Genomic DNA, 17,016 nt, shown 5'->3' on the forward strand with positions numbered 1-17,016 from the left:
ATAGCCATTGAGAGGGTGACCTAGGGGGCCTATAGCACAATTTTGACACAAAGGCATTTTGAAGCATTTCTCAAGGTCTTGCCTCAAGAATTGGAGTAGATTATGTTGACGGGGCATCTCACTAGCCCATCCCATGCACTTTTGTAGCATTTATGGCCCAAAAAGGACATGACATCATGCTTTTGGAGGATATCGACCCACACAAGTGGGCTTTTTATGGCATTATTTGTTGTTTTGAGCTATCTGGGTCGCTTGTAACCTCTTGTCTTGTTAACCGCTCAAAATCAAACTTGTTTTAAGGCTTATAAACTAATATTATTTCATTCATTCTATTCATCGTCACACTTCAAATTTCAGCCCTCTCTTAGGGTATGAATTACCTGTCTTTTCCGTTACTTGTGGACATGTGATTCTTATGGAGCATTTTCCTGTTGGAAATTGGCTATTGTATTGGATGTCTTTGTGGGATTGAAAGAGGGTCTTTTCTTGGATGAAATTGTAAGATTATTGCTTATTTTTCATCATTTTGCATGTAACAGAGCTGAAAAGAGCTAAATTATTGGGGTTAAAAAGATACCAACTAAACAGAGCTAATCTTTAGTGCATCTGTGGAGCACAGCATCAGAAAATATAATAGAAACTATAAATAAATAAATATATTGTGATCTTTCACCAGGCAATGACATTTGCTTCAGTACATATTTAAAGACCAAAATGAGAGAGTAAACTTTAAGACAGCGTACCGTCGATGACAGCATCAACTGTATCTCCAGGATGAAGGTCGGCCAGAAGATCTTCAACCAACTGGTCTGATTCAAGAATGTTTCCTCGGTACACTATTTTTTGCACTACAGGCTTCTTCCCTGATAAAAGTACAAATGACAAAAATTCACAGTATGCACCTTCTCATCATCAATGAAATCATGACAAAGATGATTTGTTTTGTGAACATAGGCCACAACTAGGCTTACTTAAAACATAAATACTGAAATGGTATTCATATAACAAATAGCAAACCCAGTGCCCATAAACTTCCAGAGAGATACCTGAAGATTTATTGTTGTTATAAAGTTGCAGACAGAAGAGTTGTACCACTTCTGTCTTTAACCAGTTAATGGTTTTGAGACCAGACTCATTTGATCCTCTTGCATCCACCATGACAATAGTTTCACCAATCCTAACTGGGACAACAGCCTGCAGATTGAACACTCCAATCTAGTCACATTTTGATATATTACAGTCAGACATTTATATACATTTAACAGATCAGTTGCATCTATGATCTTGCCTAGACCAAAGAAACTCTACCACAGATAACTGGTCAAAAACAGGTAGCTAGAAATTATATTTTCACAGCATAAACAACTCAGGAAATCTATTCAAGGACAGATGAACAGTAAAAAGGATCAGATTGAAAAGATCACACATCTAAATTTATTATTTGCATTGGCAACATGGAAAACTTGATTCCATGCTAAATATATTGATGTTATTGATGCTAGCCGACAATCTCCAGAGCTACAATCAATTCAAGTGAGCACTGTGGTATGAAAAGGAACGCAATTCACTATTACCTATAATCAACTGAAGTTAGAGATATTCATGAATTACATCTCTACATCTAATAGCCATATATGTTGAAAACACACATCTGGTTCTCAAAAAACTAACAAAAATTATAAAAACTCAATGTTGGCATTAATCTTCAATAATAGTTTTATCCTCGTGACTGCAATAACCATGTTACAAGACCTTACATGATTCTCGTGATGATATATATCCTTTCCAATCCTACAATTATCATGCTTCACATTCAAAGTAATCCCTGGAACAAGTTTTCCATCAATTTGATTGCACCCCACCAAAAGATTCCCAATTTCATTTGTATTTTCTTTATCCATTCTTTGTGAATAGCTTGAATGTCCTGCGCTGGATTGGGTATTTTTGGATACTAAAGGACTCTTCCTCTCCTCGTGTGATAAACGTAGAAGATCCACCTCAGCATCTCCAATCTCACTGGGAAGCGAACCCTCTTGCTGGAAGGTGAAAACATCCAATATCAGAAAATATCCTACAGTACAAGTAACGGTAATTGCAAACACTAAATACTAACAGAACCACAATCCACATGGCACAAGTCCCCAGCTATATGGTTTAGTTGACCAGCAATAAAGAACTTATTTTATTTGGAACTAGAAGTATGCAAGTCAAATTTAATGAAATCCAAGAAAGCTTGTTTCAACTAAACGTTCACACAAGTAAAAGTAACATGTGAATATATTGCAACAGACGGATATTTAGATACATGTCTAAGACCCGCAACCCTCATTTGTAAGACATGGAGTAATAGACTTGTGGCCAGTCCTAGTGGCCAAGAATAGAAGAACATATCAAATGGTTGTGATCTGGAACTCTGAAGAAAAAGATTGTTTAAGCAGCCCCTTGAAGTACAAGGAATACAATAATTGCTACACAACCAATTTAATGCATTGATTGAAACAATAAGATGTAGATGCCCCGACTCCCCGGTTTACAATCATATGATTATCATGATGCAGCATAGACGGTCAGCTTTTTGCATTTACCCTGATTTTCCTGATAAGCTAGAGTTGAAAAAAGTGAACAAAATCCTAATAAGAAAAAAAAGTGTAAGATGCTTTGAACGCAATCTTAAGTTCACACTGAGAGACACTTGAATAAAATGCTTTGAATTTGCATAAATTACTAACTTGCTCAGTATGGCACTCAATGCCCTCTTCCATATCATCACTCTTTTCATCATCAGATAGAACCATGCGAGATCGTTTGCGACCAGCGGATTGTTCACTAACATTAACTTTTGCAGGAAGCCTGTCATTAGCAATCTTATGAGAATCAGGTTTTTCCTCAACAATGCTTTGTTTCTGGCATTCATTTTTGCCTCCCATCTTCTGCTGAGGTGTTCTTTTCCATGATGCCTCTTTACAAGACCGTAGATAAGATGCCAACGGAATGTCATCTTCAATAGACACAACATTTCCCCTCGGACCTGAAATTTTGTCTGATCTTTGCTTGCAGAGATGATTTGCCTGTGCTGATTTCTCTGAAGGGCAATCAGCAGGTGAAGAATCTATTTCCATGTTATTATCTGACAAGTGAACACAATTTCCTTCTTCACTGTCAGTTTCAGAACATCGTTCATTATCAGAATCTTTGTTTTCTCCTTTTTCATTCACTAGTTTCTTCAAACTTTCAATATCAGCTTCCAGTTCCCTGCAACCAGTCGCTAAAACATTTCAATTTGAAATAATATTCACTTACAGAAAAGATATCAATATACAAAGCCATGCCAAACACTTATATAGGATTCTAACCAACCTTGCATCTTCAAGATTATCGAAACGTAACATGTAACTATAGTGCATATTCTGTAGAGCAGTGAGCTGTGAAGAGAGCACCTTCCCCTGAACAGCTGTCCTGTTGAAAAGGTAAACAAACAAGCATTGAGAGTATAAAGATTGTGTGCAGGACCGTCATTCAAAAAAAATGGCCCCCTTCAATTATATTTTCTATGGAATCCAAGAGGATGCCATTATTGATCATTTATATGCAACAATGAAAACAATTAAAAATGAAACTTACTTATAACCCTCTTGATATGCCTCCAGTGCTTCAGCCCATTCACCAGTTGAGTCAAGTACATTACCAAGATTGATTTTGGCAATTGCTTGACCCTAAAAATAAGCAACAAGTTTAGGGAATAAGTTAAAAGGTTTTAACATTTTAAAATAATATGGCACATACATTCAATTTAAATTAGAATCCACATTCAAGGTGGTGGAAATGTCACAAATTTTCTTGACAAAACTTTTAAACTGTTGAATAAGAGAGAACATCGGTAACTGTTGAATAAAGTGTTAGTTTTTGGTAGCATCGGAAGTGCTCTAGCCTTGAAAATTGGTGGAGATGCTAAGGCACGTGAGCTATAAAGAACCCAAAAACCGTTTGGTGAAATTCCACCAGGATTGTATTTTATTAAAATAATTAATATTTTTAATGGGGTTCCTAAGTCTAAACTTAGGAAAATTAAAATATTAATGAGTATTAATGAAAATATGGGTGAGAATGATCTAGAAGGCAGATCAAGTCATGTCTTAATCTTAGCAGTTGATTAGAGACTTAATCTCGGCCGTTGAAAACTCAACAAGAAAAGTATAAAATGGAGGTTTGGGGTTCATTTGGAAACACACACACAGAGATTGAGGAAATCGATTTTCTGAGGTGAGAAGTTCTCAGGAGGAAAATCGATTCGGTAGATCTTGCAACAAAGGGGCAGTGAAATTCCAGGAGGACTTTCCGGAGAATACAAGGCAGAGAAAAGAAAGAAGATGTCTAGAGGAGGGTTGACGTTAGCCTATGCAGAAGCAGCGCAGTCAGTGAGGGGAAGTCAAGTTTTTGCTGAGGGAATTCGAAGTTCAGGTGCTGGAAGCCAGGGTGTGAGCCTGGAGGCAAGAAAGTTGAATTCTCAGTCAGCAAAAGATCCAAAGCAGAGCGACAACGTAATACCAAGGAGGGGTGACGCAGAAGCTGCCCAGGGTGACACAGTTTGACACAGAGGCCATCAGAAGGTGACACAAAGCCTCTCAGAGCTGAGGGTCGGTCATTGATTCTCCAATGACAAGGTGAGATCATTTCACCAGTCTTTTGTCCAGTATTTTCTCTGTAAAGGATTGCTAGTTAAAGAATCCAAGATTTGTATCCAAAATTTTCACCTGCATAATAATAAACCCTCAGAGCTACTGCACTGGTTTTCCCACATTAGGTTTTTCCGAGGACTATTTTTTCCAAAAATAATTGTGTCCTACGTATCTTGTTCTTTGCTCGGTGTCCTTGTTTCATGCAAATCAAATTTAAGTAGTGTAGGTTGCAAAAATAATTTGATTCAGTATTCAGAAGAATAACTTGATGAATGTAATTAAAATCAAGTAGGTGAAGCAGATTAAGATTTGCTACAGTAGGGGTTCCTTCAGACTAGGAAATTTCACATGGTATCAGAGGATTGATTTTGAAACAGGAAGAGTAGATCCAGTGCTAAGCGATGAGGTCGAAAGCTGCACTTGGCAGCAATTCAAATCCCCTTGAAGGGATTGCGCAGTCCTTGCCGGGAAGCAGATCCGAGGAAATCTCTCTCTGAGTGAGACGACAGATAGGTACGATTTCCAGTTTGTGAGTTTACAGAGGCGGAGGGAGTGACGGAGAGCCTAAGCACAGTGATTGAAGGGCACAGTTTCTGTCGGGGCAGAAATCCACTGCAAAAAACGAAGACACATAGAAGGGGAATTTTCTCCTGAGAGAACTTTCCACCAGAAAGTTCGAATTTCTCACTTGCTGAGCAGTTGAGCAGTGCTAAGCAGTGACTAGAGGAGTCAGTTCAACAATTGGGTGAGATGGCATCGCATGGGCTCAGAGATCAAGACAGGTTGGACAGTGCCTCCAACTATGTCATATGGAAGACCAAAATCTTAGTCGTTCTAAAAGAATATGATCTCAAGGCCTACGTCAAAAGTGTTGTCGTTGTTTCGGCTAACAACGATCAAAAGAAGAAGTACAACGCCAAGTAGGGGAAGGCAAAGAGTCTCATTCTCAATGGAGTTTGAGAACATGTGGTCTCACACTTGCAAGGCAAGGATACAGCCTAAGAGATGTGGGAAGCCTTGTCGTCTCTGTATGAAGGCTCTTCCGAACAGCGGAAGATGTATTTAGAGCAAAAGTTGCAGTGGGCTTTGATGCAGAAAGAAGAAGGCGTGAACCTCTATCTTCAACGTCTTCAGGACACTACGGACCAGCTTGTAGTGGGGTCCACTCCTCAACCAACCACAATGGTGAGGATAGCCCTGAATGGAGTCCCAGATGAATGGCAAGTTTTCTTCCAAAGCATTTTGGGCAGGGAAAAACTACCTTCATGGGAGGAGATGTGGGCAGCTCTTCAACAGGAGGATTTAAGGAGGGACATAGTAAAGGTCAACCTCAATGGCAGCAATGGGAGTGGCACAAACAAGAAGGAGGAGGAGAACGTAGTTCTAGCATCGAAGGGACAGCAGAAGCCGAAGTGAAAGAAGGACATTTCAAAGGTGAAATGTTTCAGTTGTGGCGAGATGGACCACTATGCATCCCAGTGTCCTTTGAAGAAAAAGGATAAGGATGAGAAACATGATCCTAAGGTTGCTTCAACAAAGATTGACGAAGATGAGTTTTCCATGAGTGCCCACGCATCTCCAGGAGGGAGATGGGGCAATATTGAGTTGTAGTCGGGAGGACTACATGTGGGCAAGATCCTTGAGGAGTCCACCTCTTGGATCAATTCCTTGCTACAGGAGCCCAAGATTCAACAGTAGTGAGATGGACTTAATGTCAAATGATGCAGTGAAGTGTTTCGAGGACAGATGTAGTGGCTTGGAACCAGAAACTAATCAGCGCAGAGCAAGGTTGGCAACAATGCAGATTGCACGATGCAAAGGTCAGCAGCAGCGCAGAAAATTCAGAGGGTCAGCAATAGTCAGATTCCAACATTCATTATATTATGTTGAACACAGTTAAGTTCAGCTAATTTTGGATGTTTTTTCAGTTGCTTCTCTCAGCAACTGAGTTGCAATACAGATGCAGTGTTAACAGTGGCAGTGCCAGCAGCACAACAGATGTAGCATTTGAGAGGGGGCTGTAGTACAGATGCAGCAGTGGTAGTGGCAGTGTCATGGGAAACAATACAATAGCAGCAGTAGCACAGTGTTGGTGGCAGCAGCAATGCAAAAAGGAGGTGCTTCAGAAACAGAGCAACATGCAGGTGGACATTGTTGCTAGAGCACTTTCCTCGCAAAGAGGGAGTGTTAGTTTTTGGTAGCACCAGAGGTGCTCTAGCTTTGAAAATTGGTGGAGAGGATAAGGCACACGAGTTCTAAAGAACTAAGAAACCGTTTGGTGAAATTCCACCCGGATTGTATTTTATTAAAATAATTAATATTTTTAATGAGGTTCCTAAGTCTAAACTTCTGAAAATTAAAATATTAATGGGTATTAATAAAAATATGGGTGAGAATGATCTAGAAGGCGGATCAAGTCATGTTTTAATCTTAGACGTTGATTAGAGACTTAATCTCGGCCATTGAAGATTCAACAAGAAAAGTATAAAATGGAGGCTTGGGGTTCATTTGTAAACACACACACAGAGATTGGGGAAATCGATTTTCTGATGTGAGAAGTTCTCAAGAGAAAAATTGATTGGGGAGATATTGCAGCAGAGAGGCAGTGAGATTCCGAGAGGACTTTCCGGACAATACAAGGTAGAGAAAGGACAAAAGACGTCCAAATGAGGGTTGATGCTGTCCTACGCAGTGCTGACGTAGAGGCAACACAATCAGTGAGGTGAAGTCAAGTTTCTGCAAAGGAAATTCGAAGTTCAGGTGTCGAAAGCCAGGGTGTGAGACTAGAGGCAAGAAAGTCGAATTCTCAGTCAACAGAAGATCTAGAGCAGAGAGGCAGCGTAATACCCAGGAGGGGTGATGCAGTTTGACGCAGAGGCCATCAGAAGGTGACACAGAGCCTCTCAGAGCTGAGGATCAATCACTGATTCTCCAGTGACAGGGTGAGAACATTTCATCAGTCTTTTGTCTAGTATTTTCTCTGTAAAGGATTGCTAGTTAAAGCATCCTAGATTTGTATCAGAATTTTCACCTACATAATAATAAACCCTCAGAGCTGTTGCACCAATTTTCCCACATTGGATTTTTTCGGGGACTATTTTGTCCAAAAATAATTGTTCCCTATGTATCTTGTTCTTTGCTCAGTTTCCTTGTTTCATGCAAATCAAATTTAAGTAGTGTAGGCTACATAAGTAATTTGCTTCAGTATTCAAAAGAATGACTTCATGAATGTAATTAAAATCAAGTAGGTGAAGTAGATTCAGATTCGCTGCAATAGGGGTTCCTTAAGACTAGGAATTTTCACATAAAGGAGAAAATTGATACAACAAACTATTTTACTGTCACAATTTGGAAAGATGCCGAAAAGGTATAAATGAGAGATGAATGCTTCTTCAATAAAACTGATTCTAAATGAACATCAAACAATGAGTTAGAAACGATAGAACAGGTTGAGCAAGAAACCGAAGGTCATAGATTGCTTCCATTCACCGCATGGTTCAATTTTATTTGATTTAAATACCAACATCCACTAGTGGCCAAAGATGGCCAAGGTAACTACAAAAAAGAACAAAGATGAGTGAACCATTGGGAGTGCTAAAATATCTTCAGGAGAACTGCAAAATACGTAAATAAAAGTGTAGATAGGGAGTTAAAAGAGATACAATCAAGTATTCCAATGTTTTAAAACTCCAACTCCGACTCCAACTCGGCCGAGGGTTGACTCCGACTCGGTATCGACTTGGCCGGCTCGATTTCAATGACTCGGTCATTGTAAAAAATACATTAAATATTTATTTTTTTACAAAAACACATAATTTTAAAGATTTTCATTCATGTTTCCAAACACATAGCATTAGAATATAGATAGTAGGCAACATATGATCAAAGTAGGCTCATGAATATATCCATTATATCAAAATGGCACCCAGTGCACTGTCCAATACATACACGATGATGATATAGAGATCAAAACAAAAACACATAACCAAGGAGGCTATAAATGGCCTCTACAACAAAAGTTTGTGACCAGTACTACTGGCTACTGCTAGAGTTGCCAACATCATCTGGCTCGGTGTTACTTGGGAGCGGGAGCGAAAGCAGGGAGCGAGAGCGAAAACGAGAGCGGGAGCGACATTTTCAGAAGCTCCCGCTTTGGGAGTGAATCCCGGAGGAGTTCAACAACCAATGTCACTAACATCAAGGTACATAGAGGGATTGGTGCTCTTGATTAAATACGAGTTCCATACCCTAATACATGACAAAATTCAATGGAAACATTGCAATCCCCCAATCCTGAAAAACTGATAAGTTTGCTGGATTTTGAATGAAATCGAAAATTCTACTTTCTCCATATGAAATCCAATGAGGCCGGAACCACTCTCAAACATCCTAAGTCATTTCATGGTAATGTTAAAAATTTAAGTAAAAGGATGAAAATGAAGATTAAGGAGAATGTCACTTTTACTTTAAGAATTTAACATTACCATGAATAGCATATCAATACTAGGAGAGGGGAATGGACCCCAAAGACCAACAAACCAATTAATAAAACCATTTGAAGTCCCCCGCACTTAAAAAAAAAACATAAAAAGTCAAAAAAATTGCGTTTTTGGGGGTTCATTGGCTACTTTCCTTGACCCGGCCAGGTTGATACGGACTCGGCCGAGTCATGCAATGACTCAGTCGGCTCGGTATTAACTCGACCAAACGAACCGGTTCAACCACCGAGTTGAAATTTTTTTGGCCGACTCGGACCAACTCGGCCGAGTCGGTTTCAAGCCGGTCGGGTTTAAAAACACTGAACAATACCAAGCCAAAAAGAACAAAATGGGTAAGGGCACTGTTACCACTCAAACTAGCAAGGGACCTAAAGGGTCAAATGCTAGACTAAAGGCAACAAGTGGAGACTTAGCCCACTGTCACCCCAGCTAAGGCTCCCTACTATTTGTGGATTTTCACCGATGGGAGGAGACCCAGTATATATGGAGTCACAAATGAAGGATAAATCAACAAGTGGATATAAAGTGACCCATATAATCCCTTTCCAAAAGAGGTTGAAGAATGGAGCTTGCTTGCTTCCTAAGCAAGGTACAATGTCCTCTAGGAGAAGGATGTGGGGATTTGAGGGCTAAGTTTATGGGATATGACTTGTGAAAGAGTTTCCCAATCCCTAAAATCCTTATTGAAATTGGTATCCCAAATGGTTCTTGAAGAATTGACTTTTCAAACTAATGGGACCAAATGGACCTAGCCTAGGTTAGGAGGTAAGAATTTGGCAACCAATGATATTCTTAACCCAAACAGGAAGGGGGAAAGAACTGAAGAAAGGATTTTCACTTAAAAGTGTTGAATTGATCCTATGAGGCACTAGCCTTGGCGATATTAGGGCAAAGTTTGATCTTGAATCTAGGGCTTGGATTTTCTCACAACTCCACTGTCAAAATCGCTTCAAAATTGGAGGAGGCCTTGAGGACATACCAGCGCAAGAGGGGCTAGGAGATCGAACTTTTTGGAGGGCTATTTTGTTGGAAAAATGATGCCCTAGGTGGCCCAACTTGGCTAGACCTAGGAAAAAGTGAAAAAGATTTCATTTTGGGTGACCACCTCTTAGTAGACAAGTGCCTTAGTCTTGGGAAAACGGAGTCTATATGAATGAGGACCTTGTTTCTTAGTCAATGAAGCTTTATGACTACCTCACTGGCCTTCTAGGGCAAAGGGAAGCAACCTTGCAGCTTGTATACTTCGACTTGCAAAAGGTGATGACTTATCAAGATGAATTCGTTGATAGAATTATCCCTAGGAAATTTCATTCAAATTACATAGCCCATACATTAAGAGATGCTATATAGAGACAAAATTCCACAATTTAAACAGTAAACACATGCAGCAATTAGCCCTAAAAATAGCGAAAATCTCAATCCAATGTACATGACAAAGTAAAACAAGAATAGCATTAAAAGCATGTAATTGCAATAGAGAATCTCTAAGATAAGAGAAAGTTAAACCAAATCCAAACATCAAAATTCATCCATAAAGCTCCAATTCACCCTCCAAGAACAAGTGTGAAATTCTCAAGAGAGAGAAGAGATCCAACCCAAAGTGTTGATGAGCAAATGAACTCATCTCACTTGTATTTGTAAAAATTTCTGTTTTCCCACCCCGGTTTTCAGTTTCTCCTTATTTCTCCCATGTAGTTAAATGTCCATTCCCATAACCATACATTTAACAGACTGAAAAAAAAAAAATATTGCTGAAAACACAAATTATGGAAATTTTTCAGAATGTTGGAAATTGCAGAATTAAAAATCAGCAATCAAAAACAGCCATTAAAACACATTAAAACACTGATATTTTTGGTCAACTTGACCCTGGAAAAACCCCCTACAACTCTTGGGGAAAACCAATTTGAGAGCTCTTCTTTATTTCTGAAAATTGCTTTTTTACAGTGAGAATTATTCAGCAAAAAATCAGCAAGCAAATTTACAACTTATCTCATTTCCCGTGCCTCACAGCAATCTGGAAATTACAGCAAACAGGACAGCAATAAATGTTGTACGGCCTCCATTTTGTGTGCAGAAAAATCAGCAAATTGCTCCTCTATTTTTGTGCAAAAATCTGCCTTTCACTATGTGCTGAATCAGTTGTACAAATCTGCTCAACTACTGCCTTGGAATGTGTGCCAAGCTGCTGTCTCCTTCTCCTCCCTGCTCAGAAATCTCTCTTGCTCTTTTGCTCTCCTTCTCCCAATCTTCTCATGAAACAATGAATGACATTTTTCTCCTTTTCCTCCTTTAATATAACTCCAAGTGACTTTTGGGTGATCCAAGTGACTTTTGGGTGATCTCTAAATCCAATGGCTGAAATAGATTTAGATCAATGGTTGAGATTAAATCCTCATTTAAATCTCACTTTCTATTTTTTAATTCACCCCACTTTAATAAAGACCCACTTAGTCATTTATTTCCAAAGTCACTTTTCCTTTCTAATTTTTCATTTACTTTAAAATTAGACTTAATAACTTTATCACTTAAAGTCACTTTTAAATTAGATTTAACTTTATAAAATTATAAAGTCACTTTAGGAGAAAAATTAGATTCTTTTGGACACTTTTCCCTAGGCCAAAGATCAAAGCCTAAAGGAACCACCTGTCCTCTGGTACCAAATTTCAACACTCCCTCTTACCGAGGAAGGTGTTCCTCACCACACCCATCTTGTCTCTGAAGTAGACATGCTTGCCCCATGGTAAGGCTTTGGTAAGGATATCTGCAACCTGCTCATCAGTGGAAATATACTCAAGCTTCACAGCTCCCTTCTGAACATAGTCTCTGATGAAATGATATCTGATCCCGATATGCTTTGACCTGTCATGAAATACTGGATTCTCCGTGAGTTTAATGCAACTCTGATTATCACAGTAAATCACTGAAGGTCTCAACGGCTGACCAAATAAGCCAAACAACATCTTGCGAAGCCAGATAGCCTCACAACTAGCTAGACTGGCTGCCATATACTCTGTTTCCGCTGAACTCAGTGCTACTGACTGCTGTTTCCGGCTGAACCATGACACTACTGCTGAACCCAACCCAAAACAACACCCTGAAGTGCTCTTCCTATCAGAAGCACAACCTGCCCAATCAGAATCAGTGTATCCTGCCAATCTCACTCCATCTCTCTGCCTGTAGTCCAGACCATAATCCACTGTCCCTTGCAAGTACCACAAAATGTGTTTTGCAGCCACCCAGTGAACCTTCCTAGGCTCACACATAAACTGACTCATCGTGTTGACTGCAAAACAGATATCTGGTCTAGTGTTGACCAAATACATCAAGGAACCAATCAGCTGCCTGTACAATGTGGGATCCACCAACTCGGAATCCGAAGCATGAAGCTTCTTTCAGTTGGTGATCATCGGTGTCGACATGGGTCTACAATCCTCCATGTGGAATCTGCTAAGGATGTCCACAATATACTTCCCCTGCCCCAGGAAGAAATGCCCCTCCTCCTGCCACACCTCCAAACCCAAAAAGTAATGCATCAAGCCGATGTCCTTCATCTCAAACTCCGCCGCAAGATCTCTCTTGCAGTGCTCTATGAGTCTCTCTGCACCTGTAATGATCAAGTCATCCACATACAGCACCAGAATGAGAGGCTCCTCACCAATCACAATAAAGTAAAGGTTCGGATCTGCCTCACTCTTTGTGAAACCCATCCCCTTCAAGTATGCATCTATCTTGGAGTACCAAGCTCTGGGAGCTTGCTTTAGGCCATAAAGGGCCTTCTTCAATCTGCACACATGGGACTCCTTCCCATGCACCTCAAAGCCCTGTGGCTGCTCAATGTACACCTCCTCCTGTATGAAGCCATTGAGAAATGCGGTCTTCACATCCATCTGGTGGATCTTCCAACCCATCTCTACTGCTATCGATATAATGGAGCGGATCGAAGTATATCGAGCCACGAGAGCGAAGGTCTCCTCATAATCAACTCCCTCTACCTGGGAGAACCCTCTAGCCACAAACCTCGCTTTGAATTTCTCAATGCTGCCATCTGCAGCATGCTTTACCTTGTAAAGCCATCTGGAAGTAACCACGGATTTGCCCTCAGGCCTCGGCACCACCTCCCAAACATCATTCTTCATGATAGAAGAATACTCCTCCTGCATGGCCTCTCTCCAGACCTGCTGGCTAGCTGCCTCCTCATAGCTAGATGGCTCAGAGTCAAGGATGCTGGTAACCATCGCCATATAACTACAAAACCTCTCAGGTGGTCTACTCTCTCTGACCGGCCTCTTCGGCTCAGCAACAGGTGTGGCATCTCTCAAGGTGTCCTGAAGCCACTTGGGCTTCCTCTTCCCTGAGCGCACTTCTCCCACCGGAGAATGAAACTCCTCCTCCTCATCATCATCAGTAGCCTGAACTCCTGACTGTCTGTCTGTTGTCCTCCTGCCTGCACCTGAACCTGTAGAAGCTGAGGTACCGTGTGAACTGTCCATCAGTGGACTCCCTAGTGAACTGCTCTGTGAACTGCTCTGCATGCTGCCCGGAGCACCACCCCTCTGGCTCGGCGAGCCACTGCTCACTGATGGACCTGACATCCTCATGGATGTACCTCCGGATCCTCCTGATCCCTGCCCACTGGATCCCTGTGACTGACTCAACTGCTGCTGAGGGTCTAGCTGATCCAGATAATCTAACTCCCGTGACCTCCTAAAGGCCCTGTCCTCCTCGAACTTCACATCCCGTCTGACAACAACTCTCCTCTGTGCAGGGATGTAAATCCGAAAGGCCTTTGAGGTCTCACTGTAGCCCACAAAGATACCCTTCTCTGCGGTGGGCTCTAGTTTGGTCCTCTTCTCTTTGGGTATATAGGAGTATGTAATGCATCCAAAGATATGAAGATGACCAAGATTAGGCTTCTTCCCAGAGAAAGCCTCCTCCGGAGTCATGTGCCCCAAGGCACGATGCGGACTCCTGTTCTGCAAGTAAACAGTTGTGTTGCAGGCCTCTGCCCACGAGAACAATGGCAACCCCTGATCATGTAACATGGCTTTGGCAACCCCTGTGATGGATCTGTTCTTCCTCTCCGCAACCCCGTTCTGCTGGGGGTTGTAAGGAACAGTGAACTCCCTCCTAATGCCTGCCTTCGCACAATAGTCAACAAACTCTCCAAGGGTGTACTCTCCTCCATTGTCCGACCTCAAGGAATTTATCTTTCAACCTGTCTGAGTCTCCACAAGAGCTCTGAACTCCTGAAACCGCTTGAAGACCTCACTCTTGGTCTTCAAAAAATAAATCCAGGTCCTCCTGGAGTGATCATCAATGAATAAAACATAATACTCATATCCACTCAAGGAAACATGAGACATCCGACCGCTCACATCGGAATGAATCAAATCAAGTATCCCCGTCGCTCTGCTGTCACTGCTGGGAAAAGGGGATTTGGCAAACTTGCCCATCGCACAACCTTTGCAAGTATCAAAGTGATCAGTACTGAAATCTGGCACACCTGTAGTGATCTCCCGCAATGTCCTCAAGGCTCCATGATACATATGTCCCATCCTGCGGTGCCAAATCTCACACAGCTCAGAACTGCTAGCTCTGTTGTCGGTACCACTGCTCAATGCCAATAGGGGTTGGAATGCAAACTTGTACACCTTTGCATGGCGTACACCTATCACTCTAGCTGAATCAGCTGGAGTGCCCCTGGGATACATCAACACATGTCCTCCCCTGAACAGTACCTCATATCCTCTGTCCTCCAAAGCTGAGACGGATATGAAGTTCTTCCTCATCCCTGGCACATAAAGAACCTCTGACACCTTCAAGGGAGGTTTGGACTCCCTCTGAAATGTCACTGTCCCCACCCCGACTGCTCTAACAACTCTGTCATCACCGAGTACTACCTCAATATCAGTGCCACTCTCTAAAAGCTCTGAGAAGTACTCACGGACTCCTGTCATGTGACGTGAAGCTCCACTGTCCACATACCAGATACCTGTAGATGCTCCGCTAATCGAGGGAAAAGCATGCTCCCTCTGAACCTGTGTGGCAGGTGATCCTGCACTAGAGGACTCACACGTAGTGAACGCAAACTCTCGGTCAAAACGACCAGCAAAGTCCTCAATCTCTGCTGAAGCTGCCACGTCCTGGTTCTTCCCCTTCTTCTTCTTCTTCTCCGGACACACAACTGCATAGTGTCCCATCTTTTGACAATTCCAACACTTCACCTTGGAATAGCCCTTCTGTGTGTTCCCCTGTTTACCTTTACCTTTGCCTTTGCCTCCACCACCGCTTGTGGAAGCCTGCTTCTTCCCTTTGCCTTTCTTGCCTCCTGCCACCAGTGCTACGTCATCATCCTGCTCAACTGGCTTGGCTGCCCCAAGCTGTCCTTTCCTGATCTCTGTCTGAATGCAATCATCCCAAAACCTCTCCCATGTGGGAAGGGTCTCACGTGCACAAACCCCATCAGCAAAGTTCAACCATGAACGGGGGAGGCCATTCACTGCAATACGCACCAACTCAGTGGATGGAATGGCCTCTCCAATCGCTGCCAACTCATCTCTCACATTGGTAATCTTTGTGAGATATCCAGCTGCACTATCATTACCCATCTTAATGTTCTTCAGCTTCTCCTTCAGGACCATCTTCCGTTCTCATTGGTACTCTGGTAGAGATTGGACAATGCTGTCCACATCTCATGGGCATTGCTCTTTCCTCTCACATGAGGCATGCAATGGTCTTTGATTCTGTCTAGAATCAGCCTCTTACCCTTATTGTTCTTCTTTTTATACTCAGCCAACTGAGTAACATCAGTGGGCACAACAACAGGGTTCTGTGCGGTATGCACCATGATATCCCAGACTTATGCTTCCTCAAAGATACTCTGCATTCTCTCCTTCCAAACACTGTAATTTGTATGCCCATCCAACCTATCCTCCACCCTCAATCCCAATGACATCCTGCTGTCCTAAAACTGAAAAATAGCACTGCTGTAGTAAAGATAAAACTGCTGTTTATGAAAAAATCAGCTTTTTGGAATTTTCTGAGTGATAAATCAGCAACTGTAATTTTTCCTTTCGCTGTCCCAAACTGCCCTTCAGCACTCAAGCTCTGATACCATGTAAAAATTTATGTTTTCCCACCCCGGTTTTCAGTTTCTCCTTATTTCTCCCATGTAGTTAAATGTCCATTCCCATAACCATACATTTAACAGACTGAAAAAAAATAAAATATATTGCTGAAAACACAAATTCTGGAAATTTTTCAGAATGCTGGAAATTGCAGAATTAAAAATCAGCAATCAAAAACAGCCATTAAAACACATTAAAACACTGATATTTTTGGTCAACTTGACCCTAGAAAAACCCCCTACAACTCTTGGGGAAAACCAGTTTGAGAGCTCTTCTTTATTTCTGAAAATTGTCTTTTTACAGTGAGAATTATTCAGCAAAAAATCAGCAAGCAAATTTACAACTTATCTCATTTCTCGTGCCTCACAGCAATCTGGAAATTACAGCAAACAAGACAGCAATAAATGCTGTACGGCCTTCGTTTTGTGTGCAGAAAAATTAGCAAACTGCTCCTCGATTTTTGTGCAAAAATCTGCCTTTCACTATGTGCTGAATCAGCTTTACAAATCTGCTCAACTGCTGTCTTGGAATGTGTGCCAAGCTGCTGTCTCCTTCTCCTCCCTGCTCAGAAATCTCTCTTGCTCTCCTTCTCCCAATCTTCTCATGAAAGAATGAATGACCTTTTCCTCCTTTTCCTCCTTTAATATAACTCCAAGTGACTTTTGGGTGATCTCTAAATCCAATGGCTGAAATAAATTTAGATCAATGGTT

At 41.5% G+C, this 17,016-nt stretch overlaps 1 protein-coding gene across 1 annotated transcript in view; it reads right to left on the minus strand.

Annotated features, from left to right (window-relative positions):
- Positions 1-17,016, minus strand: part of LOC149233968 (protein TONSOKU-like) — a 195,686-nt gene that overhangs the window by 163,759 nt on the left and 14,911 nt on the right. The window contains exons 4-9 of the mRNA XM_089371696.1: positions 3,622-3,713; positions 3,358-3,456; positions 2,730-3,252; positions 1,758-2,036; positions 1,047-1,194; positions 744-863 (exon numbers count right to left, since the gene is read on the minus strand). Coding sequence (XP_089227822.1) covers positions 744-863; positions 1,047-1,194; positions 1,758-2,036; positions 2,730-3,252; positions 3,358-3,456; positions 3,622-3,713 — 1,261 coding nt within the window. The remainder of the gene's footprint in view (positions 1-743; positions 864-1,046; positions 1,195-1,757; positions 2,037-2,729; positions 3,253-3,357; positions 3,457-3,621; positions 3,714-17,016) is intronic.

The sequence above is a fragment of the Pinus tabuliformis genome, chromosome 8, assembly GCF_031772625.1.
Source record: "Pinus tabuliformis cultivar Carrire ecotype Pingquan chromosome 8, CPIR1, whole genome shotgun sequence".
NCBI lineage: Eukaryota > Viridiplantae > Streptophyta > Pinopsida > Pinales > Pinaceae > Pinus > Pinus tabuliformis.